General features: G+C 39.3%; 3 protein-coding genes across 3 annotated transcripts; 1 reads left to right on the top strand and 2 right to left on the bottom strand.

Moving 5' to 3' along the window:
- Positions 1-216: 216 nt before the first annotated feature.
- On the bottom strand, positions 217-2836 carry LOC101175243 (protein neuralized-like). Its single transcript, XM_004072675.4, has 4 exons — positions 2601-2836; positions 1280-1789; positions 999-1160; positions 217-897 (listed from the first exon to the last, which is right to left on the bottom strand). Exons 1-4 carry the CDS (start codon positions 2653-2655, stop codon positions 725-727), a joined length of 900 nt encoding a protein of 299 aa, XP_004072723.2. The 5' UTR covers positions 2656-2836; the 3' UTR covers positions 217-724.
- A 105-nt stretch (positions 2837-2941) lies between these two features.
- nkx6-3 (NK6 homeobox 3) lies at positions 2942-7399 on the top strand. Its single transcript, XM_004072676.4, has 3 exons — positions 2942-5584; positions 6032-6201; positions 6506-7399. Exons 1-3 carry the CDS (start codon positions 5173-5175, stop codon positions 6734-6736), a joined length of 813 nt encoding a protein of 270 aa, XP_004072724.1. The 5' UTR covers positions 2942-5172; the 3' UTR covers positions 6737-7399.
- Positions 7400-8881: 1482 nt separating this feature from the next.
- Positions 8882-25072, bottom strand: LOC101171587 (type I inositol 1,4,5-trisphosphate 5-phosphatase). Its single transcript, XM_004072491.4, has 16 exons — positions 24589-25072; positions 20470-20511; positions 17963-18063; positions 17607-17694; positions 15234-15297; positions 14699-14802; positions 14469-14521; positions 13470-13589; positions 13227-13311; positions 13055-13147; positions 12900-12974; positions 12672-12745; positions 12468-12579; positions 12146-12214; positions 12004-12062; positions 8882-11327 (listed from the first exon to the last, which is right to left on the bottom strand). The coding sequence occupies exons 1-15, from the start codon at positions 24646-24648 to the stop codon at positions 12021-12023; spliced, it is 1182 nt and encodes a 393-aa protein (XP_004072539.1). The 5' UTR covers positions 24649-25072; the 3' UTR covers positions 8882-11327; positions 12004-12020.
- Positions 25073-25558: the final 486 nt, after the last annotated feature.

The following is a 25558-nucleotide window of genomic DNA, read 5'->3' on the forward strand; positions in this document are numbered from 1 at the left end:
TTTTTTTCCTTTATGAATTTGAAAAAAAAAAGATTTATGATATGTTTCGTAACAGAAAAAAACCTTTTCCTTTTGAATCTTTTGCAGGTATAAGATCAAGTGATTCAAAATGAGTCTTCTAAGACTTGCACGGATCTTTTCTGATTTTTTTAAGGAATATCCAGAAATTCTATGAGGTGGTTCAATCTTTTTAGACAGTAAACAGGTCAAAAGACGTTGCATTAAAAAGAGGTTGTTTTATTTGACGGTCTTATACAAATATACATGTAAAAAAAAGTCTAAGCAATATAAAAATAATCCAACATTTTTATTTTTCGTTTTGATCCTTCTTCCTTCTTGTCATTTACTTGACATTTATAATACAAAAAACTTTAAACGTGTTGAAATAAGAATATCTGTACATTAATAATAAACAATATATATAGTATATACAATCTTATAACTTTTTATTACAACACACTTGATCACAGCTTTTTTTTTGAGGGGGGGGGGGGGGTGGAAACATAAAGTGATGTGGCAGAATTTTTCTTCAAAATAAAAGCTCTTTATCCTATCTACTAATAATACCTGATTCCAGAGATTTATCATGTCAGGTTTTCCTGGACGGCCCTTTAGTCCCACTCACCCCATGACCAAATTACACATAATGGCACTCATTGTGTTTTCTTTGTTTCAGTCACACTGTAGTTGAGGGTTTATTTCAGGTGGAATAGCATTTCAAGGCTCAGCCAGACACCCCCCTCCACTCTATTAACAGAGACCTGATGTCCTCTCGGCACAGCGGACAGGTTCCAAACTGCAGCAAGACTCTGGAAGTGCATTGGTAACACAAACACTTGTGGCCACAGGGCAGGGCACTTTCGACTGTTCTCTGCATGCACACCACACATGTTTCATCTGGAACCAGAAGACAAGAATCAAGGTTATATTCCTGGCATCACACAGACAGACTTCACTGCGCTATATAAAAAAAAAAACGCCACAGTGACTCTTTTTACCTGCTGACATGTCCATTTCATGGTTGGAGACGCACTCATCACCATATCTTGATGTTGAAGCGTTAGAATTCAAATGACAGCTGTCATTGGGTGAGATGGGAAGCTCAGGTACAGGAACAGTGCAGGACTTTCTTTTGCAAAACCAACTCTTCATCTCAGAGCCTGCAGCAGTGAGGTCAAAACAAACATCAGTTTTAAAATTGCTGGAGTTTTTGAAGGATCAAAAATTTGAATAGAGAATAAGAGAAAGAGGAGATACATTGTGAATGTGATAAACATACCAAGCAGAAATATGGAGCGTGTCTGTCCGTAGATATCTATCATGGCCCAGAGGGGCTGACTGAGGTCCACTCCTGAAAGAAATTTGTCCCGCGTGTTGCCGCATTCTACATATATGTTTCCACCAGCAGAGACCCAGAACACCAGCTCTGAACCTGCAGAACACTGGGACTCAGGCACAGGAGCAGCCCAGTGGCCCGGCTTATGGGTCAGATTTGGGATGGCCAACCTGGGCAGAGGCAAAGATCTGTCTGAAGGTGGCACGCTGGTGAAGCCGATCCGCATGGCTCCCTGCCATTTAAACAGTTCTTCCTTCTGCACTCGAACATGAACTCTCTCCTGGACCCTTACTGGCCGGCTAGTGAACACTAGGCCATCTCTGAACGTGTCCCCTATCCTTTCAGCCTGCAGACCATCCGGGCTCAGTTGGATCCGGTCTCCAGTAGCCTGACTGTGGAAGGTCAGAAGTCCGAGGCAGTGACGGCTACACTTGTTTGTTACCACTGAGCCAACTGTTGGAGAGAAAAACCAAAATAAAAAGCTTGACTTGTATGGCAAATACTACACAAAAATAAGTCACAACAGTTATTTTCACACTCAAACAACAGTGAGAAATAATTCTCATTATCATTACAAAGTTATATAAAACCTAGGGAAGTCAATACCTGCAGATTGTGGGAACAAACTTTACACAATAAGACACTGACACAGACGTTGGCTGCATAATTTGAAAAATTAGTCCATAAAAATTCCCAACAGCTTCAGTGTTTGTCAAGCAAAGTCTGAGGTCAAACTTTATTTACAAAGCTGCAAACAAACATTATAGTTTAAAGTTGCTTTAAAATGCTAAGAAGAATTATGCGTAATGTTCCTTGTTTAATGCATCATATAGTGTAGGTCACTTCTTATGACATGTCAAGAAAACGTCCCTCAGAAATGAGTCATAAGGAAAGTTTTTTTTCTGTATTTGTTTGAGCAATTTGTGGATTACTTGCCAGTCAAAATACTCAGAATCATAAACTTCTGTTATAGATTGACTTCATTCTACTTTTTCATAACAGCTTTCTGTTTCTCGACTTTAACCAAACCTACTGTGTGAGATTCTTTTCTTTTTCTTTTATTAAAGAGTTTTGCAGATTTTAAAATAAGTGTAAGAATATCCTATAAAATTTAGAAGGAAGCAAAGTTTTTTACGTATTAATTAATTTAATTAATTAATTAATTAATTAATTTGAGACTTCAAAACATAACAACAAAACTGAATCCAAAATGACACACAATTTCTAGTTTAAAACTTGAAGCGACAGCAGAAAAGCAACTTACCAGAATTCTTCCGTTTGACCCTTTTCTCCATCTTGAACGATTCAAAAATCTTCATCTGCTCTGAGTTGTGCTCGTGTGTTCGTCTATAAGTTGAGGTAAATCTCAGTGGGTGTGTTTGCCGCTCTAAAGGCAGGGCAGCACGTGCAAAAGGAAAACACAAACATGAATCACACGAAAGCAAAAGAGGTGGGACTGAGGGGAGGACCAAACCATGGAAATTTACTTAAAATGTTCAAGTGAGTGTGTCATTTCTGAAATGTTTTAAATGTATTTATTTTTTATTTAAAAAATTTGAGATGCAAAAAAAAACAACATAAAACTGGAATGTACTTTACCCACTATTATACGCATTTCAGCCTGTTGTAACTAAAAAAAAACAAAAAAAAACGTTTGTATATTAATGCAACAAACTTCCTGAGACAATTCTTTGCTTTTTAAGAGAGAAAAAAAAAGAATATGAATTGTGTTTGTGTTGACATCATGATTACAACACAAAATAATTAAAGTTAAGGGGGGGGGGCGCTCACACAAAGGTCACATAAATCATCTGATTTGTGGAGTCAGCTGTTCATTTAGAGGAATTGGTCCCTCTGAAAGGAAATGAAAGTAAGCCAGGGTGCGTGCCTCTATTGGATACTGGACAGAGGTATTGTCTCCTCCCACAGCCTGATAAGCCCTGATTGTTTTAAATGCACTCCTCCTCACTCTCACATGACCACGTGAAGCAACCACAGGAAATCCCGAATGAGATTACCATCCCTGGAAAGTTCCCCGCCTTTTCTGCAGCAAGGCGGGGAACAGCCCCTCTCTTTGCCCCTCACTGACAGTCCCACTACAAATCAAACAGTAAATGATTTTGTCAGCAGGTTTAAACATTCACAGAGCATGCAGTCGCCCACACAACAAGAGTTTTGAGGTTCTCTGGGTAAATGATTTAGAATTTCAGATTTAGGACTTTAGATATGTTAGTGAAAACCGCCTGCAACACATTATGACTCCACAGACTTTGTTTAACCACATTTTGAATATACTTGGATTTTAGCATTGAAGGCACATTTTAGTCAGATAAGTCAAACTTTATTCAACCACTTCACAAACAGTAGCAGCACATGCGAATCACTCTACAAGGCTCCTGACTAATAATGCTCCAACAATCCATCAAGAGGTGTGACTTCATAATTTTCCAAAGTTGGACTAAAACCCTGACGGATTTTTCAAACCCTAAGCCTAGCATTACCGGTGCAGCAAAATGGCAAGTGATACTTAAGCTATAGAGCCGTACAGTTTACAGCCAGATGACAGTAGGATGAGGAAAATGAAGACGTTAACGGATCTATTTGTCTACAAGTGGCTGCATCAGTGTGGAGCGGAGCACAGAAATTATGGCCCAACAATTACTCATTCTGCATCACAATTGCCAGCTCTTTCTAAAAGAACTTCTTCATATGCTCCAGATTCACCATTATTTCAATAAAGTAATACTCAGAAATGGAATTTTGAGCTTAATTTTCTTCATATTTGTCCTTTGTCATGAAAAGAATGCTACAAGAACACCTAAAAAAAAGAAGTTTGCTCTGAGTTAGTCTTTTAAAGCAAATTAACCCCACTCCCTTGCAATCGGGGAAATTTGTGTCGTAACTACATCAGTGATCAGATCTTAACCTAACCTGCTTGTTTGTGATTGGCCTAAACATAGGTTTTTACCGTATAAAAAGACGACACATTTGTAAAGTTTTCATTTTTGCTGGAGTATTCAACTGCTTTCCTTTAATTCGGTATCAGTGATGTCTTGTTCAAAGACCTGTATATTAACCTGCAGTATGTCTTTTATCATTGGTATTTCTACAAACACAATTGGTTTGAACCAAAGGGCGCTTAATTGTATTTGTTCTTTGTGTGATGTATGTACTACAGAGCATTACTTAGATGGATGTGCCTTTTTTTCTGAATGTGTGCACATTTATCTTCTTCTGCTCCTCCTCTGTGTATTTCAGCAGCAACACACTCGGTCAGACATGGCAGGCCATCAAAAAATCTACTTGTTCCCAGTACACCTGTTCAAAAAACTATTAATCTGCTGCCGTCCAATAAAAAGCTTAGCTCTGGATGAGGAGCCAATAGAAAGGCAATGAAGCTGCGAGACCGAAGCCAATCCCAAGCTGCATTCTAATGCGGACAATCTTTATCAAGGTACCACTCCATCTCCAGATACTGCTTATTTATAATTTCTTAGAGGAGAGGCTGCAGGAGGAGTGTGTCAAAAGAGGAAAACCAAAACAGAGGCGTCCAGAAGGCTCGCTGAAAACTTTGGATATGGAGTCATCAAACCCTAAACTGTGGATAACCTTGGTGTAGTTACATGTTCGGCTATTTTGGTAGACATTAGGAACTCTGCAATATCAGCGATTAGTGAATTTGGACATTTTAGTTTTGTGGGACGAGGCGTGTTCCAAATCCACTCACTGTTTGTGGTGCACCAAAGACCCTCTTTGGAAAATCTAAAACTTTTGGACCTCCTGGATCTTGGTGGATGTGTTGCTGATCCACGGAGGGCACGATTCAAACACTTCCCATGGATCCAAACATCCAGGGGTCTTTCCTGTTCAACAACAACCTGAACCAATTCCCATCAGACCTTAAAGGACCTGTGTGCCAGTACTCCGTGCCCAACTCTTTCTACAAGCTCAACCCAGGCCTCAACAGCCAGCTGCAGCCAGGGACGCCACACGGCATCAACGACATCCTCAGCCGCTCCATGGTGGGAGTGGGCTCCACTGGCACCACCACATTGCTGTCTGGGTACTCCACCATGGGCGGCTTCGGCCCCTCCGTAACCAGCACGTCCATGTACTACAACCGAGACTACAACCCTTCTTTGGGCAGCTTCTCCAAGATTGGCACCGAGTGCCCGATGAAGAGCCGCAGTGTGAGCTGCTGGGCAGAGAGCACCTGTGATTGGAGAGGACGGCAGCAGTGCAGCAACAGTGAGTGTCAGTGAGGCAGACTGTCTCTGCAACCAGCAGTCCTGGAAAAGTCTGCTGGGTTTGTCTGTGAGGCATCACACAGCACAGGTCAAAGGAGAACTCTGCTGATTCACTGTCGGTTAGAAAGAATTCAGAAAGGATTAACCAAAGAACCTCAGAAAAAAACACAGTTATGTTCTTAGATGCCAGGTCCGTATTTAACTAAAACTAAACTTTACTTAAAAAGGCTGTGTTAATGATCTGAAGAATTGCACTTTGACAGTAGAATGTAATTGTTATTTTGATATTTGATCAATTATGTAATATTACTTCTTTAGATTTGTCTGTTTAATGAGCAAAAATGCTATAAGTTGTAACTTTCAATGGTTTAACATAGTGATGCTAGATTCCAGCTCCCAAATCTTGGTTGTCTGAAATAATTTTGTTTCTCTCTTTGACCCCCTCCAGGCAGCGGCTCTCTTGTGGAACTGCCCAGCAGGAAGAAACACACCAGACCAACATTCAGTGGTCATCAGATATTTGCTCTGGAGAAAACCTTCGAACAGACTAAATACTTGGCTGGACCAGAGAGAGCGAGACTGGCTTACTCTCTGGGAATGACTGAATCCCAAGTTAAGGTCAGAGTGAAAACACACTAAATGTAAATGATCAGTTTAAAAGAAACATTATAAAAGTTAAGCTTCCTTTAGGACGTTTGTTATGATCAAGTGGATTCAAATGTGCAGAAAATGTCTTGAATTTTAAGGCACATGCAGTTAAATATAAATGTGACAAGGGTTCCATCAGAGGAGTTTTGAGTAAAGATGCTTGTGAGGAAGAGCTTATTACAGATTTATGAATCCTTTGGACTTCATTCCTCTGAATAATGCCTGTCATTGCTCCCGGCACATGCTCGCAGTAACCACATCATTTGTGTGTCAGGTATGGTTTCAGAACCGACGGACCAAGTGGAGGAAGAAGAGCGCCTCCGAGCCCACGTCCACGCAGGCGAGTCACGTCGGACAAGGCGGAGAGGCCTCCGAAAACGAGGTGGAGGACGAAGAGTACAACAAACCACTTGACCCTGACTCCGACGACGATAAGATCCGACTCCTGCTGCGCAAGCACCGCAGGGCGTTCTCTGTCCTGCGCCTCGGGCCACATCCAGTCTGACACACTGCAGCAGGCTTTGACGCACACGCTCCTCAGCAGACCTGCATGCTGTGACATGAATAACTTTGAGTACTGAATAGATCCAATGAAGCGTCTCCAAAAGCGACAAATTGTTATTACCTAAATAAAATATTGAATTATAATAGATTTGAAGTAATTTGTGCGTCTGAAGTTGATTTGTAAAAACCTGCATGGTGCAATTTGTGGAAGGAGAAAATGGTTTAAAAAAGAAAGATTGTTTTTTAGTTGAACCTAAGTTGTTTGTGAATATTTTAATTTTAAAGTTAATCTTTTTTTAACAAAATAATATAAAACCCCCTGCTTGTCTGTGACCTTCTAAATGTTTTACTTGAGTTCTGTTAAAACGAAATGCCTTTCAAACCCCGTTCACTGCTTAGGAGCTGCAAATGTAATATTCAGCTGCAACAATGCACAATAAATTTCACGAGTTGTTTGTCAAAGATGGTGGTTATTGTTTGCAAATTAAAAAAAAAAGCAACCTAAACACCATTTGACTCAAGTTTAGGGGACTAAACGAGAAAAGGTTATAGGTCAAAGCTGGAGAGATATACTGCCTGTTTAACCTAATTGAAGAAAATGACCCCAGTAACCCCTTCCAATGTAAAAATCAATACTAACAAATAGGCTCAGTCGCTGTTTAAAAGAAGTGAGTTCAGCTTCTGTAAGGCTGGAAATGAACCATAAAAGCCACAAGAATGCATGGAATTATCAAAGGATTGAAGTGGTAAACTACACAGCTAAATCTGTAGTATTAATTTAACTCCCATAGCGTCAATTTTAACACTTTGCCATTGTTGATATAATTCTCACCAGCCCAGTGTTAAAATTACACTTTATAAAGTGTTACTATTTTAACTCTGCATGTGATAGTATTACATAACTAACATTCTCAGTGTCTTTTTTAACATTAAATTGTGTCAAAAATTAACTCTTATTTTGAGTTGATTCCAATTGTTAGTTTTTTTGTGTACATTAATCCCTTTAAAAAACTAGTTTTATCTTATGTTCAGTTTACTATTATAAGTAGTCAAATACAAAACATAAAAGTTTGTTCCTATAATGTTGTAAATATGTTTATGTAAATACATACATACAAACAACCAATAATCAGCAGTTGAAGCGTGGCTTTCTTTTATCATACAGATGTGTAGGAGCACATACACAATCATCTTTTCCAATCCAATCCATAACTGGGTTGTAGGTGCAGCCGTCTGAGGAAACCTCAAATGTAAAAATATGTCAAAATGGGAAAGACATATTTTGACATTTAAGAAAGCTTTAACTTCTTTATTGAGAGTAACTAATCATCCATGAGTTCCTGTAACTACAGTTACAGGAACTCATCTTTATGTCCATCTATCAATGCTTAGACTCACTAAACCCAGCGGGAGTGTCAAGTCCCACGACACTGTTTAGAAAAATACACAATGTATTTGTATCTATTCCATTCATTTATACCATTTAAATAATTATAATAACTTAACCATAAAAGGGTCATATTTTTCTATATATTAGTTTGTTCTTTTTTTTTTTTACAGCAGCACACACAAGTCCTTTCAAAATAAAATCCACCCAGTATCAAATAAGATGCATCTTCTGCTGCAGCAATTTATTTCTAATAAAAAGGTGAAAACTTTTTTTTTTTTAAAGTCAAGCATGGCATTTTTATCACTGAATTTGGGATGATTCCATGCTTTTTCTCCTTTTTACCATCGAATATAGAGGCATGAAAACGTTTTTTTCTTCTGGAGATGTAAATATAATTCTGTATTCTAAGAACTACAACCACAACAACGAGACAGTTATACAGCAGAAGATAAGCGCCTTAAGATCATTCTGATAATAAACTAATAAACCACTCTGACAGTAGATTAAACCTTCACCCATTATTTTTTGCTTGGTTATCCGGCATGTTAAAATTCTAAGCATAAAGGACGGAACTTCTTTAACTATAGCAAATGAACCTGATATTCAAATCCAAAGAGCCACAGTGGAGGAACAAAGGAGCTGCATGCGGCTCTGGAGCTTCGGGTTGCAGACCTCTGGTCCAGCCGCCTGATGCGGTCAGTGTCAAGTGTCAACCCACGGATGTTATTGTGACTGGACTTTCAGTCTAAAAGCATGGATGAAGACACTTTTTATTTTAGGGAAGAACTTTATGTACAAAAGTAAAATGACATGAAGTTTGACTTAAGTAAATTCAAAGTAAATACTGGCCTAAACTCCAAGCCCACTGCTGACATCACATTATATTACAGAATGGTTCCACTCTTCACAAACGTCTGCGCTGATTTCTGATTCGGCGAAACAGCTCAACTCCAATAATGTTCGAGACTTTGCTTGAATATTTGTGAACTCATGCGGGCACGCCGTTACACGTGTAGGACAGTCCATCACTAAACGCTCTGGAAGCAAAACAGAGCAAACAGCAAACGTTTTTGACACAAAATCAAATCATCAAACTGATCATTGAAAACACATTTACTGAATCAAAGCTTCAGTTCGGGACAATAAGAGGGAACAAAGAGAAACAGCAGAAAAGAAACTACATGATGCTAACATGCAGAATTGAGTAAAGACAGAAGAGGCAAACATTTGGATATTGGTTGTTGCGATGACACATCTCTTAACTTTAATGAGACTTCAGCTAAAGGTTCTGAATGAAACCAGCAGTGCTGCAGCTTGGGATGTAAAGCTGTGGAGGTTCCAATCTGGCTGTTACATAAGAAGCAAAGCAGATGGAAAACTGCTGCAGGTGATTCTGTGTTGCTTTAAAAGGGTCACTGGGCCCTTCGCCTTCTAGTGTTATTTCTACTCTATCTTTAAAAAGAAAAAAACAACAACATATTACAGTGACCCAGCCACATGTTAAGGAAATTGTGTAATTAAAAAACATCAAACATTTGATATCATCCATCTGTCTTATAGTTAAAAGTAATCCTGAACTACAGTTTGAATGACATGCAGAAGAGTCGTAACAATCGCACAGTTGAATCAATGTGACACTTGATATTTAAGGACCATAGAGAGGAATACGTGTTTTAAAAGAACAGACATTCTGATGATGAGGGTGAACATTACAAAGAAAGTTACAGTAAACATATTTACAAGGTTTTTTGTTTTACAGTTATTACAACCTTAAGAACCTGCAGCAAATCCCTGTAGGTGTTAAAACATTTCTGATTCTAATCTTTGAATGTGTTTACACTGGAGGACATTAATTTAGACTGAGTGTTGCTAGACCTAAAACCCTAACTGAAAATGACCAAACACACACACACACACAAAAATCACACAATCATTGTACATTTACCTAAATGCAGACTTCAGGAACCCAGGACTTCTTTTAAGTGATTTTCATTTCATATTAAACTTTGATTCTTCTTTATGAAAAAGACATGATCTATTCAATTCAATTTTATTTATATAGCCGAACATTACAACAATAGTCGTCTCAATGAGCTTCATACCAGTAATTGTAAAGTGAACATGAAATCATAAAGAACATGAAGTCATAGAATTCAAAAGGTAATGGCTGAACTAAACAGACTAAGCTGAACTGGGCATCCCTGCCCTTAGACCCTCCTTCCCGGGTCTACAGGTTTTGTACACCCACCTTGTCTGTTGAATTTATTTTTTATTAGGTATTAAGGCAAAATAGATCAATAGTTTCCTTTTGAACATGTTAAAAGCTGTAAATACATTTACATTTAAGATTTAAATTTAGATTTAAAGCTGAAAATCTGTCATCAGATTAAATCCATAAAATTTAATCCACCTTGTCCGTTCGTTCCCAATCTGTTACAGCTGTAATGGACAGGAAAGCCCCTGGGGCTTTTTTTTTCCTTTTTGGAGACCCTAAAAATCCCATTTCCTGTCCACATATGGTTCTATAGATCATGGTAGAGAGTCTTTTGTGAGCTTTACCTTTTTAAACTAACATCATCGTTTATGGTTTTGTCTTTTCTCATATTTCTTATGTCTCTGCTCCTATAAAATGTGTTTCACTGCAAATGAAATGAGATCAAATGGGGAAAAATAACCTGAAAGGTCCCAAATTCACAAAGTTTTCAATTAAATAAAAGACAGAAAAAATTGTATGCTTATGTACTTTTTGCTTTGTAAACAAATTGAAACTTTGTGAGCTTATAACAAAGGAGGAAATAATTAAATCTGTGAAACTCTTGTTATCGTTGTTTTTAATTCATAAACTATTTCAGAAAAATATTTTGTGTTAAAAGATAAAATATAGTTTATGCTGAAGTCTTTTAACATTCAGTTTTACAATCACAGTCTTATGATTTAACTCAAAAATAAAAACTAGTTTTAGCCATAGGACAGATTTTAGTCTACATTTGATAAGAATGAGTAGAAAAGTGGAGTCACTGTGTCACACATTCCTGTAGCACTGAGGACGGGTCAGCAGGAAGGGGGGCAGCTGTGACGGGACAGCAGACACTTCCTCAGTGAGGCTGGGATGAGCCCAGCTGGAGGCAGCGGGGTTTGTTGTAGTGAGTCATCGTGCTGATTTTCCACTTTGGCTGAACTCAGAGGGTATGTGGTTTTAGATCTGCACAGAGAGCATCAAACGTTCAACATAAAGACACACAAATGGGACCAAATATAGTCAACTTCATTCTTTCCTTCTGACGCTTTCTACCCACCTGATGACAGTATTCTCAGGTAACTGTGGTTAAACTAATAACTAAAGAAATCCTAAACACATATGATGATGCACAAACATCATATAGAGAGGACCGGAGTCGATGCCGTTTGGGATGTTAGACCTCTATGGCTGCTTCCCTTCTAGGATCGTTTTAAAGCGAACTAAAGAGTCATGATAACACAGTCCGTCTTGTAAAGAACAAATTTAAACTGCCACAAAACAAAATCATGGCCGTAAAAATGCCAATGCGGTGTCAGGCGCAACGAATGCCTCTCCCGCCAGCCATCCTCACGGTAATTCATGATAGGAGGAGCTGCAGTGCAGCAAGTGTGCAGCCACAGTGACAGCACAGAGAATTCTATATGCATCTGTCAGTGAAAGGTGCTGATCGGCTGTGCTCCCACCGCACGCGGCACAAAGGAGAGCCCAAGTCCCACAGGCACTTCATCTTAGTTCATATGGTAGCCCCCCGTGGGCCGGCCCGGTTATGGCTCTCCTGGGAGCTAAACAGGATTACTGCCATTGCTTTAAAACTGCCTTCTGAAAGCCTCACACGTTCAACACACATGTATATTCTTACCATGGAGAGTTTCAAAGTCAATGAGAATTTGTCTTCAGTGGGAAGGACAAGAAAACGGGCTGCAGGAGGAAAAAACAACAAAAATAAAGACTACGCTGCAGATTCATTGGCTGATTAATTAAACATTTTCCCCGACTCTTACCTTATGGTCTCCCATACACACATTTGTCCCCACTGTGTTGTAAACAATGGTCTTCTCATCATCTTCACCCTGAAAAACACAAGTCAATTCAGCAAAAACAACTTCTGATTTACACATACAAGTCAAAACAGGAAATAAACAAATCTCATGATAAATATAAAACGTGCATTGTTTGCCCATTAAAAAAAAGGAACCAGCAATTGACCTTTAGCCAGAAAACATAAAAGTCCCTGTAGTGTGATGATGCCTTTATCTAAACCTCCTCTCTATACTACTGATGAAGATGAGGGTCCGCAGCATAGACGGGGGAGCTGTGACTGACCCTGTGGATGACGTCGTGAGCAGAGTGCGACATGAGGATGCGATCACACCAGGCCGGACAGCGAGTGTTCATGTACTGAGTTGGTTTACTGTAGTCTTCACTGTACGGGTAGCTGGGAAAGGACAAAAAGAAGACTTTCTGGTGAGACTAACCGAACACGATCAATCTTAAATAGCTGATGTCCAGAAAGCTGCTCAGTCTTACCTGGGAGGAAATGTGATGTCCTCCTCCTTTATATCATCGTGAAATGCTGATGTTTCTTTGTCATAAATCAAAAGCTGAGGATTAGAAGAAGAAATGCTGAAAAGAACCTACTTTACCATCCAAACATCCATCAAAGGTCTGCTTTTGCTTTTACTGTAATGTCTTTAAAATGTCTTGAAGTTGGTCAGAAAAACAACCAAAGATTCCAGATGAGAGGAAGGATCTTACAGCTCTGCCGTTGTCCTCTCTGAACAGCGCCTGGTGCAGATATTGGAACAGCTTCTCTTCAATATGAAGCAGCACCTGCAGGACGAATGAATGTAACCAAAAGCAGAACTAGAAATAATGGAGTGATGTGTTCTTTTTTATCTGGTTCTAGTCACCTGGTGATCATTGTCCTTCTCCTCACAAAAGATTTTCTGCACTTCGTTGCTGCCGTCCTTCACGGTCTGCACCTCCGCTTCAGTGCACAGATGCTGAAGAAACGCAGACTTTCTATCAGGAAACAACACAAACTCACAAATGCATGGGGAAAAAGCTCATGCTATCACAAACCTGGACCAGACTAAGAGTGTCCAACCGAAAGTTAAAATCTCCAAAGAGGAAGAAAGGCAAGGACGTGTAGCGATCATCTGACAACCTGGAGAGAGTTCCCAGATGCTCATTATATGGTCTGAAACACGAGTCCTGATAAATCTTGCTCATGAGATTAAATAGCAAAAGCAGACAATAATTATTGCTGTTTCATGGAGTCAAATCCTAAAACTATCATTTTTTTTACTCAGCTGCAGATCTCACCTGTTGATGACATATCTGAGAGCGTTTTTGCGGTTGGCTGAGTAGATGGAGGGGCTGGCGTTGCAGGCAATGAGGTTGGAGGCATCATGGAACAGGTGGATGTTGACCAAGTCCAGACCTCTGTGAGGACCATAGGGAACGTTTACGACAGGCCAAAAATCAATTTATGACAGCGTGATATCAGGTCGATAAGTATGTGAACGTGAGCCTTTATCTGTAAGAACGTGTGCATTTCCAGCTGCCAAGTCAAGAGATATTCTCTTATTAACAGATATGATGAGTGCTAACTCCCTTTCCTTTGGCTGTCAGTATTATTTCTGCATCCTATTAATACTTTTGGTCTCCCGGCATGCTGATGCTGCACTAATATCTCCTTTTGTTGGAAGCAGAAACAGCAAATATTGGAAACCATTCAGAATAAAAGAACACAGCAGCTAAACCTTCTGCTGAAATGCTAGCCACAAACTACAATTTTAGCAGAAATATTTCCAAATGCTTTAAACATTTGGCATCTAATTGGATATTTGCATGCAATGATTATTTTAGACAATAGAACGGTGATCATGTGAGTCACAGCCTCAACTCCTCAGTTCTATGATAAGCAATGGCACAATGAGTTTTTCGGTTCTACACCCAGTTTTCAACCAAAATGTTCAGTTCTGACCCATTCCTCTGCAGCAAAAAAGAAAATGGAGATAGGTCGACTATATTTGGACATTTCTTGAGGCCGACACACGTTTGACTGCGTCGACCCCGACTCTGCTTTAGCTGGACATTTCTCTTTGTTGAGTTATTTTGAAAGTCTGGTAAATGATTCAAGTTAAATCTTAAACAAAGCATCTTCAAAGAAGAGGTTTGTTGACACTTTTTGACAGCCCTCTTTTACACGTGTGTTATCTGAGTTTATTTTTTTTACAATATAATTCCTCCCATATAAATCTCATGACATACGAGTCAAAGTGAAAGGAAAAGGAAAAGTAAGAAGGGATTACGGCATACTGGTTGTGGATGATCCAGCGAGTCCTCATGAAGCCCTTTCTGGACCACTTGAACTGCAACAGAGACAAACAGTAGTTAGTCACTAAACAGTGGTGAGCTCTGTTCTATAAAGAAGGGATAACTTGATGGTTACTGAGTCTTCTGTGTCAGATAAAGAAAGAAGGACCAACAGATCTCATTGGTCCACATGAACCTTTAACCAACAAGCCCCAACACACTCTAGGACTCACGTTAGGCCAGAAATTCTTTGGGAATTTCTCTTTCTCCACGGTGGTCACGGTGTCCAGACAGCCCACATACTTGTTCTGCCCCAGCACTGCTTTGAAATCTTTAACTGCAGAGGGGGGGGGGCAGCAGAGAGAGGCAGGTGACATGTAAACGAGTGAGAAAAACATGCAAACAGCAATCAATAAACTGGTGTTAACCTCATCAGAGCGGCGTACGTGATGAGAGAACTTATAAGCGGGCCATTAGACCGAGTTCGGTGGCCGAGAAGCGGTTCAGGCCTAACAGCCGATGGCAGCTCTGCCATGTTTATGGCTCTTTGATCAGCTTTTCTGTGGAGCTTTTTCACACATTACGTGACTGGACTAGGCAGCAGCAAACAACAGAATCACTTTAAATCCTGGTTCTTTGCAAAAATATGCTGAGAGGTTGACATCATCTATCATTACACACATCTTAGAACTACAAAAAGAAAAAAAGAGTTTTTAAATTAAACCAAATCATAAACATTAAAAAAGGCAAAAGTAAAGACTTTTTTACCATTAAAGTCATACTGGTAGACATTTTTCAGTGTTTTGTGGATGAAGTACATGTTCCCCAAAGCCTGCAGAGAGAAAACACAAACTTTAGCACATTATGAAGGGGTCTGATTGCAAAGAAAAACAAATCATTTCCACAGACTAAGAAAAATACCTAAATGAAATCATATAAATATACCTTTTTAGTGAACACCTTTATACTTAAGGTTTTTTATCAAAAAAACACAAAAGCAAAAATAAAAAAAATGATCAGAGTCCAAATCAGTGTTTGGCAGTGATTTCCTGAAAGCGAATGAATTTAAAATCAAGCAATCGACCTCTTAAAAAACTACAGTAGGTAAACAAGACAATAAAACTGAAATTGCATCTAAAACTGAGATAACAGCTTTAAGTATAAAATGTGACCTCTCCATTGAATTCCACTTTACGGCTCAGTGTATTTCACCGTCCACGGCGACACATGAAACTTTAAGGAATAAAGGTGTTCTATGTGTGCAGGGCGTCCACACATACACCTCCGCGCGGGTCCAATCATTTCTGACACCAGGCTGACAATTTTTAATGTACTAACTGCGTGCTCCACTGATCTGATTAATCGTGGCCTGCCAAATCGATAAGGACAGAAAATTAAAACCATTTAAAAGGTATTAAGCAGAGGGCCTGCTGTCTGCCGGCGCCGGCGCTGTGACTGGGGAGCGAAGAGAAATCAGCGGGAGCGCGGAGGGCTCGGGGCGTGACGGAGCTCCACGCAGCACCCCACCCCTTCACACTCACACCCGTTCATTCAGCCAGAGCATGAGAGATCTCTCCCTGAAGACATCATTTATCTTCCCCGCCAAAAGTCATCCGGCTTTTTAAAAAATGGACGTGTCTGCATTGTTGGCTCCAGTGAACAGCAATTAGTGACCAACTTGTCAAAACTCAGGTTAGAAGAGTCACATGGACACGTCTCAGGGGCTGTCACCGATGAAGGTTTCTGAGCTGGAGACCTTCAATTTCTAACCTACATCTTCAGATTGTTACATTCTGTACACAGACACACAAACTCAACTTCAGGAGTCAGGTTTGTACACAAATATTGACTTTGGAGCGATTTTTTGGGGGATCAAAATACCATTTGTACTGGAAATGTATGCAAGTCTGAACCCCCAACCCTCCCCACATCAGTGCCATTTCAGCCTCTGTGAAAAAAAGCAACCCTCCAAACTCTCACGGCTTTATAACTGATGATCTGCAGCCAGGAGGAAACAAATTGAAAATCAATGCAGGTGGCACAACCGAAATGAGAATGAGACATTAGGCAGAGTGTGTGTGTTTTTGTACATGTGTGTGTGGGTGGGTGGGGGGGGGGGGGTCGCTTTTCAGGGCAAACAGTGGGGAGTGCAAACACTTGAGTGCAGGGAAAACTTAGTCCCAGCTGTCCTCCACACATCAGACACACATAATTTATTGTGTACAAATAGGCTGGGATCAATAGTTTTAATCTAGAGTTAAATGTATTGACTTTGGCTTTTCTCCCTCCCTCACACCTGGCCATTGGCTTTACCCCTCTTCTGCTTCACGCACCTTCAGTCCACAAATGAAGCCGTTGACCCTTACTGTCAGGCGTACAGCACGGGGGGATCACCTGGGAGGCGGAAGGGTTCATAGTTCAAGGAATACCCAGCCACTTTCCAGCGCGGGATGCACTTCAAGTGGCGTGTCAGCGCAAGCAGTGCTGACACACCCATTACAGGAAAGCATGAAGAAGCTCAGGAAAGAGCCCTGGTGCATTGTTAGTCAACATCAAAGCACCGTAACATGACGGTAAAGTCCAAGTTTAGACTGCAGCTTTGGACATGGATGATCTGAGGAAATGTTAAGACCTTCACGGCCGTGTCAACAAACCTATCTTTAACAGCATCTCTACTCTCCCATACTGTGTAAGAACTGAAACACAGCTGTATAATAAATCATTGAGATCCATGTCACTTTCATAAGGCTGCAGCGTGCACGTGGTGTATGATACTCCCCCCAGACATGTGACCGCCATTAGGAATAACTACCAAAACAAATGCTCCAGAGGTGATTGTAAGAATTAGTTCTATTTGTGAGCAATCCATCTTGTGAAGCTTTACAACACTTAATCAAAAAATAGAGTCAAAGACAAACCGTAACTTCTATTAACATTAAATCAAGCAAAAGCTGTTTGCATCAAACACAACTTTTAGATGATCCGCTGGAGCCAGCAGGTGCTTCAATTAAACTATGACATTGATCTCATATATTATCATGTATCAACTGTACTGCCATGATCTCAATTCAGTGGAGAAGGACTCCCCCTTGTGACGGTATTGTGTAGCTGCAATCCTTGACAGCTCTGCATGTTTCTTACCGTGAAGCTGTCTTCTGCTTGAAACTGGCTGTCTACATAAATGCAAGTCCTGTCATAGTCTTTCAGTTCTTCGCTGGACTCAAGTAACCTGGGAGAAGCATAGTCGAACAGAGTGGTCACACAGCTGCTGAGTAAAGGAATGTTGCTTAGATATAAAACACAAGACAGTTTATGGAAAGTTCCTAACCGCAGTTTTATCTGGAGAGATACCTTTGTGAAGTTTAAAGCAAACAGTTCTGTTGTTGTTGGAAGAAACCATAAAAATAATAATAACATATTCTGAGCTAAACCATTAGCATGTCAAACAATGAAAAGCAAAATGTTATGACAAATATGGGTTTTTCCCCCAAACATACCAGAAGAAGTTTTCTGCGTTGCCCATGTTGACCATGTAGTCCTTCCCTCCCACTTCCTGGAAGTGCAGAGCAATGAACTGCGGCTTGTATTTGTGGATTGCCTGATAAAAAGCAAGGCAGTTAGTTTTAGAATGGAGAGTTCTGTTTGGTACAGATCTTCACGGCGTTTCTTCACCGAACACTTCGCAGGAAGATTCTAATTTCAGCAATTATTAGGCATTTTATGAAGTTAAAACTTGCTTGGCTTTTTATAAAAATATTTTATTTTATTTTATTTATAATCATTAGTGCATTTTAGAGTTCACTTTAAGATCCTTTTACTTGTTTTTAAATCTTTACATGGTCTTGCCCCGCTGTAGCTCTCTGAGCTTCTCTCTCCTTACTCGCCGGTGCCTCAGATTAGCTGATCAGCTGCTTCTGGAGGTACCGAGGTCCAGACGGAAGCTCAGAGGGGACAGAGCTTTTGCTGTCGCTGATCCAAAGCTTTGGAACTCTCTGCCACGGTCCATAAGAGAAGCTCCATCACTGTCCATTTTCAAAAACCCGCCTGAAAACCCATTTTTATGCTCTAGCTTTTACTGCAACATGATACTTCTGTTATTGCTGTACTGGTTTTATTGTTTTTATCTCTCTATATTTAATCTTGTGTTTTAACCTGTTTTAGTGTTTGTTTTCTTTATTTCTGGTGATCAGCACTTTGTGTCGGCTGCTGTTGATTGAAAGTGCTTTAAATTAAAGTTGAGTTGCATTAAGGTCATAGAGTGACCAGTTCCAGAGTCAGAACATTAGAAGAGATCCTATAAATTATTTAGTATCAGCAGATTACTAAAGTCTCTGGAGAGAGTAAACTAAGCTATAAATGTTTTGTTTTTATGTAAACAGTAATATAAAGTGGATCTAAACTAGAACTTTCATAAACCTGCCATCCAACACATTTAGGTGTGTGCTTCAAGAATTACCCAATTTTATGGGGTATAAGTCACAGTTTTCTGCGTAGTTTGGCCGAGCAGAGACTTAAACTCAGGTACAACTTGTATGTGATTTAAAAAAAAAAACCTCATATTTTTGTCATTTTCCCACTAACACCCACTAGAGGGAACTGTAGGTGTGTGTATCAAAATGTACTACCGACAGCAACGCAGAAGAAGAAGCACCGCTCAGACTGTGGGTGGCTCCAAAAGCAATTTGGGGCTGAATCTGATCGTTCTCCTCCTGAACTTTGTATTTTTCTTATTTGCATTGAAAAAGGAATAAAAAGGGCCCTCTAATTTTTTTCTGATTTTGATTAATTTCTTCTTCAGACTAGTGGGACAGCAAGTCACCAAGCTGGGTCACAGACAGAAGTGCTGCTGAAATCGGCCATCTTTCAGACGCGGCTCCTGCAGTAAATACTGAAGCTCACTGTACTGGGAGATTCTCTGAATGATCTCATGAACCCACACATGCAGACGTGCTAATTAATGCTTTTTTAAAGCCCTTAAAAAAAAGAAAAAGACAACTTGATCTCTCAATATTATCCATGTCTACAATGCATTGCATATGAGATTGACAGAAATATGGCGATGAGGCTAAAAACCTTTTGATGGTAGCTTCTCCCACACTCAGCGGGAATGTCTAGTTTATGAACACATGTTTGAAAAAGTGCCTTAAATTTGACGCACCTTGTAAGACAGGCAGCAGACGCGAATATGAAGCTTAAATCAGGTTTGGTGTGAACGCAGCATTATGCTGGGCTTGGTGGATTTGTTCAGAAGCCTCACTTTTATGGCAAATGTCGTGCTTTATTTCCAAAAGTATGATTTATATATACGTTTTTTCTTCTTTATTATGCATTTTTTGACTTAAAGTTTGGAAAATACAGCAGCCCCATGTAGATTTGTCTGCTGGTACTCAGTGCTCCCACCTGGAAATGCTCAGAAAAAGCATAAGTGAGATTGAACAGAACTGGGAGCCCACATTATAATCATTCTCATCCTTATGTATCCCATGTAGTTTTACTGTGTAGAGTGCATGTTCCTGAATTAGATGGAACTCTCATTCTGTATCCCCGTTTCCAGCCCACGCCCACTTCTAACCTCCCAAAAACTTTTGTAAGGCGTTTATGCTCATCTTCATAAACAAATGAAACAAACCAAATAAACTTGGTGTCCCAGCTCCACTGTTTCTCATAGGAAAGAGTAGAGCCAAGCATCTACTGAGACAATTAGAATATAATATTAGAACACCTCCTAATTTTCTCCCCAGAAGCACAATAAATGAAGGAGAAACATAGCTCCCGAAAGTTCTTTTCCTTCTTCTGATGGTTTGGTAACGTTTTACTGCTCCCTATTTATATACATGGTAATAAAATTATTTTTGACTTTTCCTCCCAAAAGAAATCATTCAAGTTTGTTTCTTTCTGGCCCATACAGGCCTGTTAGCTAAGTAAGCACCAACACATACAAACAAACACAAAAAAAAGAATGCAAACCTTGTAAAAACTGCTTTGACCGCTAAATCAAACCTACCTTGAAGAGTTCTTGCAGCCATCCATTCTGAATTTCACCGACCTAGAAGTGGGAAAATGCAAAAAGATCAACAACACATTTCTAAGGGAATAATTAAAAACTGTAAAAATGGGCTAAAGACAACAGTCGGTGTCTGACATTCTATAGTTTTGAGGTAAAAGTCAGTGTTGTAAAACAGCCTTAAAAACTGAAAACACAAAAAAAAATGTTTATACTTTACAAATGCCCATTATAATGATCCAAAAAAAAAGGAAATAAGCACAATGATTATGCTCAGGCTTGTATGATAAGCAGGGTTGTGATGTAAAAGAAATTCAAATCTAATTCAGTTTAGATTTGATGGCAGATTGTGGTCTGCTAGGGTACTTTGCATAACCAAAAACCCTCAGTTAATATTCTAAGCTAACTATCCATAAGATTATCAGTCATGGTGCAATACTGTAAAAACAACACAAGAAATACAGAGACTAAACCTGATTATCTTACAATAGGTTTACAGTTTATAGATGGCAGTAACTATTTTAAATGATGTGTTGGTTCTATTTTCTTCCTTTAAATAAACAACCCTGTTTGGTCATTTCAATGATACACTGTATGAGATCAGACACAATAAAAGCAGTATAATAACAGCTATTATATATATATATATATATATATATAAAATAATTTAAAAAAAATTATAAAACATTGTCTTTTTTGGGGGGTAATAACTGCCTGAAAGTTCTAATAAAAATGTTTACTAACAAAGAAAAAATATGAAAAAAGTAAAATGTTATTTCATGATTTTTGGGGTCTAAATTGATCAGACCTTACTTGCCTAAAGCTAAACCAGAACCTACAGCTATGTAGAAATGTTTTTAATGTTCTGCAAAATGCGGTTCTTCCATTTCAACATTTTCAAGCGACTTTGCTCACTAGTGTCCATCTACGGTAGGTCAACCCACACTTGGTGCAGGATACTCTCTGATAGTTTACTGACATTAGTTTACCTTAGCATTAGAAAATATATGTTAATCACTGTTTATTTTGGTTTAAACATGTTTATAACCAGTAAAAAAAAAGTGTAGCTGTTGGACAAACATTTTTAGTTGTGGAAGGAGATGTGTCCACAGTTCTGATATCCACCCCTCCCAAAATGTTGTGTTTGTGCTGCAGGGAGCTGCAGAGAGCAGTTTGGAGATTTTAATAGAAACTCTTTAGAAGCCTAGCGTGTAGGAAGGAAAACCTTTCCCAGCAACACCGCAGTTTTTAACTATTGCTCTGCTTCTAAGCACCAAAAAGAAGCTGAAATTGGGTAGTAACATGAAAGGTTTTTGGCAAATTTGATTTAAATGATCCTTCTGATATACTTTACATTCTGTTCAAAGGCCCAGTCCTTCATATAAATCCTCCATCAAGAGAAAAATGCTACAAAAATATAAAATAAAATAAACACACCAAAAACACAATTTTCATTAGAGTGGGTCTTTAACATTTTTATTGGGTGGGAATGTTTCCCCACGGAATTTTAAAACTAAATAAATTCCTGATAGTGAAAAAGGCATAAATCCCAAATTCTTTACAAACTAAACAAACAAAAAGGATTTCCTGGAAATATTAGCTTTGACTATGTGTTTCGTTGGCAGTGTGTTCCAGGAAGTGAAGCCTCTCAAGTATTCCTGCATGTGAATATATCCCTCTGCTCTTCACAACACTACACAACACATCCTCCCTGGGGGTATTTTTATGGAAAAATGTAACTTTTAAAGAAATGTGTATCTTTTTGAGTGTATAGAAAGTTAACATTATAGTTTAAATATATTTTATACCTTACCATGTTTAATTTATAACTTTAGCTTTAGCTTTAAAGCAAGGATGTAGATCATTATTTGATCAATGTTTTCAAAAAAATAACAGTCATTTTTTAATATCATCTTTTTGATTTAGAATGAATAGAAATAGTGAAAGAAGAAATTATCTTTATCTAGATTATTTCTGCAATGCGTGATCTTTTTGCAGACTTCTTTCATGTGACCAGAGAAAAGGCTTTGCATAGAGTATTTGCATAGGATGGATGACAACGGCTCAGCTTTTCTCATCTGAAAGACATTGCTTACATCATTCTTACTGCCATCAACAGATGTGTTTGGACTAGACTATGATTACAGCTGCATCATAGCAAACACATGGTAATTAAGTTGTGATTGCATAATGGTTAGTTGGCATCTTTAAGAAACCTAAAAGGATGACTTTTGTTTACTATAATCCACCAATGAATAGAGGGTGTAGCTACAAAAAACAATGAAGCAAAATCATTACAGATGAGCTGCACAAGATGATATAGTCAAGTGTATTTGACAGTTTCATTAACTAGAATGAGTGATTTGAAATATAAACTGCAATATAACCTGAACTTTGATCTCATAAGGCAAGCGCACACAAGTTTTGCGATATACCAAAGACGGCAACTCAAGAATCTTTGGCAGGACAATCAGTTTTTCCACTTCAGTAAAGCTAGATGGTTTGTGTTGACCTCTGCTGAAAGTCCCGCATTTAAGCCAGAAAACAAATGTTCAGGCCTGTTCGTTTGCAGACACAGAGGGGCCTCAGTGAATGAAAGAACTTAACTCCCCTGATAGAGATATGCATCTGTTTATGCATCTCCCACAATGAAATCTTCCATTTTCATTAGAGAGCTACCTCTGCCAAACGGAAATCTGGTCCTGAGCCAAATTTCCATGACTCCGAGAGCCCTCCTTCCTCCAATGCTTAAAGGTTTTCTTGAGCCAGTCCAGACCCAAACAATAAAGTACTGACTGTTTAGGTGTGTTTGGACACACTGGAGAACGGCCCGGACGATGTGACCAAGCACAGATGGAAAGTGACTTTAAATGCTGGAGAAATACATGCTAGTTGACTTGACAAACATAAAAGGTTTATGCCTTAAAGTCCCACTCAAATCATCTTTTAAAAGCGTTTCCAGTGGTCTTTTATTTAAATGCTAATTTTAGACAAAATCTAAAAGATGGTGTTGTTTTCCAGGACAAAGTTTCTGCAGAGCAGCAGGAGTTCATTAGAAATTCGCTCATGAAATGTGGGCAGGACTGTTGATGCGAAGTAAGCCTGCTTCCCAACAACCATCTGTTTACATGCTTTCCCGCTAGTTTACCTAACATTATGTGTGCAACAAAAATTAGGGAGCAATATTGGAGCTATACCCCGCCATGCAGTTTTTAGCCAAATACCAACTCAAACAAGGAAAACAATGAAAAACAGGGAACTAGTCGTCTACCAACAGGAAAATCAGAATGGAGCAGGAAGCTCATGACTTGCCGTAACAGCTTCTACATCACAACCAACAAGAATTTTCCAACATGTTTTTTATTGGCTACTGACTCACAATGATTTGAATTCAAAATAATATATACTCAGAAATGCAAAACACCAAAAACACAATTTTCATTGAAGTGGGTCTTAAACAAAAATGAAAGAATCACACAATAATAATTATATTTGAATGGCATTTTTGTCCATTTTATTTCATTTTAACTGCTTAAAACATGCTGTTAACTTGCTGAAAAATTAAACACATTTTATTTATTTCTCAAGAAAGAGAATAATTGAAAAAAATGAAATAGTCCGTGAGAATTAAAGGCAAAAGTTTAAAAATATATATAGATAATCTGAGGTATTTTATAAAATGCAATATCATATTTAGAACAAGCGATAAATTTGAATAAACAACTTTTTGCCAAAACGTATAATCCCAATCTGTTTTAGATTGAGAATCAGAGATTATTATTTGATTGTCACTATGGGGAGTAGGCGTCGGAACTACTATGACAGATCACGTGATCCTAAAGTAAATGTGGGTCAACAAGTTTAATTCTATTTTTTCTCAGAGAAAATTCTCAAAAAAATAACCTTTGGAACTTTTAGAACAGGGCGGGTAATTGAAACACACCTATGCGGATTTGGGCTCAAACTTCAGCAGACACTTACATAAGACATCTCATCTCGTTACTTCCTAGTAGTAAAGATGAACGCTGCGATTAAGGCTCGGAGTGCTCACAGCCTGCGTTTCTGCGAGTTTAATCCTCCCGCAGAACTGCGTTGTGTATTCTGAACACTTTTACTTACATTATCAAAGAGGGAGCCGACGTTTGCGGTCACGAGCAGCACATCCGTGGAGGTGTCCATGTTCAGCTTTTCGCTTCCACCGTCAGCGACGAAACTCCGCGACGTCAGGAGATAATAGGCCGACGACCGCTAACTTGTAGTAGCTTATAAAGGCTTAATTAGTGAGTCCAAGTCGCGACCAGCAGCTCTACCTCAGAAGAACGCCAACATCTCGACAACCGTTGGTTCTCTTAGTAGTGGGGTTCGTCCGTGGATGGCGGGCTGTCATTTCAGGTCGTCATGGTGCTCTGGAGAAGCGCGCGCGCTCACTCTTAAAGCAGTGTTCCAGGCTGAATGTTGACACGCGCACGCGGACTTCTACCCTGCCTAGCTTAATTGGACCAGGAGCTACTTAACAGACTAAACGAGTCGGGACGAACGGAGCATCTGAGCTGCCACCTCCACTAACTGCGCTGAACGTGGCCCCGCCCCCTCGGACGACGTAAGCACACAATTCAACTTTGAACAGGGCTCTTTTCAAGCCAACCAACACCCCCCATCCCCGGGGGTATCCTGTTTGGTCGGACTGGCGTTTAAACACAAACACTTTATTTGTGGATGTGGAGTCTTATAGTTACCGTTTATTTATGAAAGAAACTGCAACCAAGTACTTTAAATGTATAGTAACGGGTCTGGGTGCAACTTTACCATGAATTGGAAGCGTCGGAAATGTTCTCTCTGACGCAACAGGAAGTCGCACCTAAACTTTTAACTGCGGACGGCTCAACTTCACCGCAGATTTCAAAGATCTCAATCCTCCAATCCTCTTGCCTTCACCTGACACGCCTTTTCACTGAATAAAAAATGCCGCCTTTCAGTCTTCCGTAAGTAATTCTGGTACACAGACATCAAATAACTCTTCTTTAGAAGTCATGAATCAGTGCCAAAATAAAAGCAAACCCTTGGGGGTCGGATTTCCGCAGACCAAACC

This window comes from Oryzias latipes, chromosome 9 (assembly GCF_002234675.1).
Source record: "Oryzias latipes chromosome 9, ASM223467v1".
Lineage (NCBI taxonomy): Eukaryota > Metazoa > Chordata > Actinopteri > Beloniformes > Adrianichthyidae > Oryzias > Oryzias latipes.

Excerpts from the sequence above, each read along its gene's own strand:
- LOC101175243 (XM_004072675.4), bottom strand. The coding sequence starts at position 2,655 with ATGAAGATTTTTGAATCGTTCAAGATGGAGAAAAGGGTCAAACGGAAG. Across the intron at positions 1,790-2,600 it reads GGTCAAACGGAAGAATTCTG|TTGGCTCAGTGGTAACAAAC; the intron begins GTAAGTTGCTTT and ends TCTCTCCAACAG. Across the intron at positions 898-998 it reads TGAAATGGACATGTCAGCAG|ATGAAACATGTGTGGTGTGC; the intron begins GTAAAAAGAGTC and ends TTCTGGTTCCAG.
- nkx6-3 (XM_004072676.4), top strand. The coding sequence starts at position 5,173 with ATGGATCCAAACATCCAGGGGTCTTTCCTGTTCAACAACAACCTGAAC. Across the intron at positions 5,585-6,031 it reads ACGGCAGCAGTGCAGCAACA|GCAGCGGCTCTCTTGTGGAA; the intron begins GTGAGTGTCAGT and ends GACCCCCTCCAG. Across the intron at positions 6,202-6,505 it reads TGACTGAATCCCAAGTTAAG|GTATGGTTTCAGAACCGACG; the intron begins GTCAGAGTGAAA and ends TTTGTGTGTCAG.
- LOC101171587 (XM_004072491.4), bottom strand. The coding sequence starts at position 24,648 with ATGGACACCTCCACGGATGTGCTGCTCGTGACCGCAAACGTCGGCTCC. Across the intron at positions 20,512-24,588 it reads TCGGCTCCCTCTTTGATAAT|GTCGGTGAAATTCAGAATGG; the intron begins GTAAGTAAAAGT and ends TCCCACTTCTAG. Across the intron at positions 12,580-12,671 it reads GACATCACATTTCCTCCCAG|CTACCCGTACAGTGAAGACT; the intron begins GTAAGACTGAGC and ends GTCCTTTCCCAG.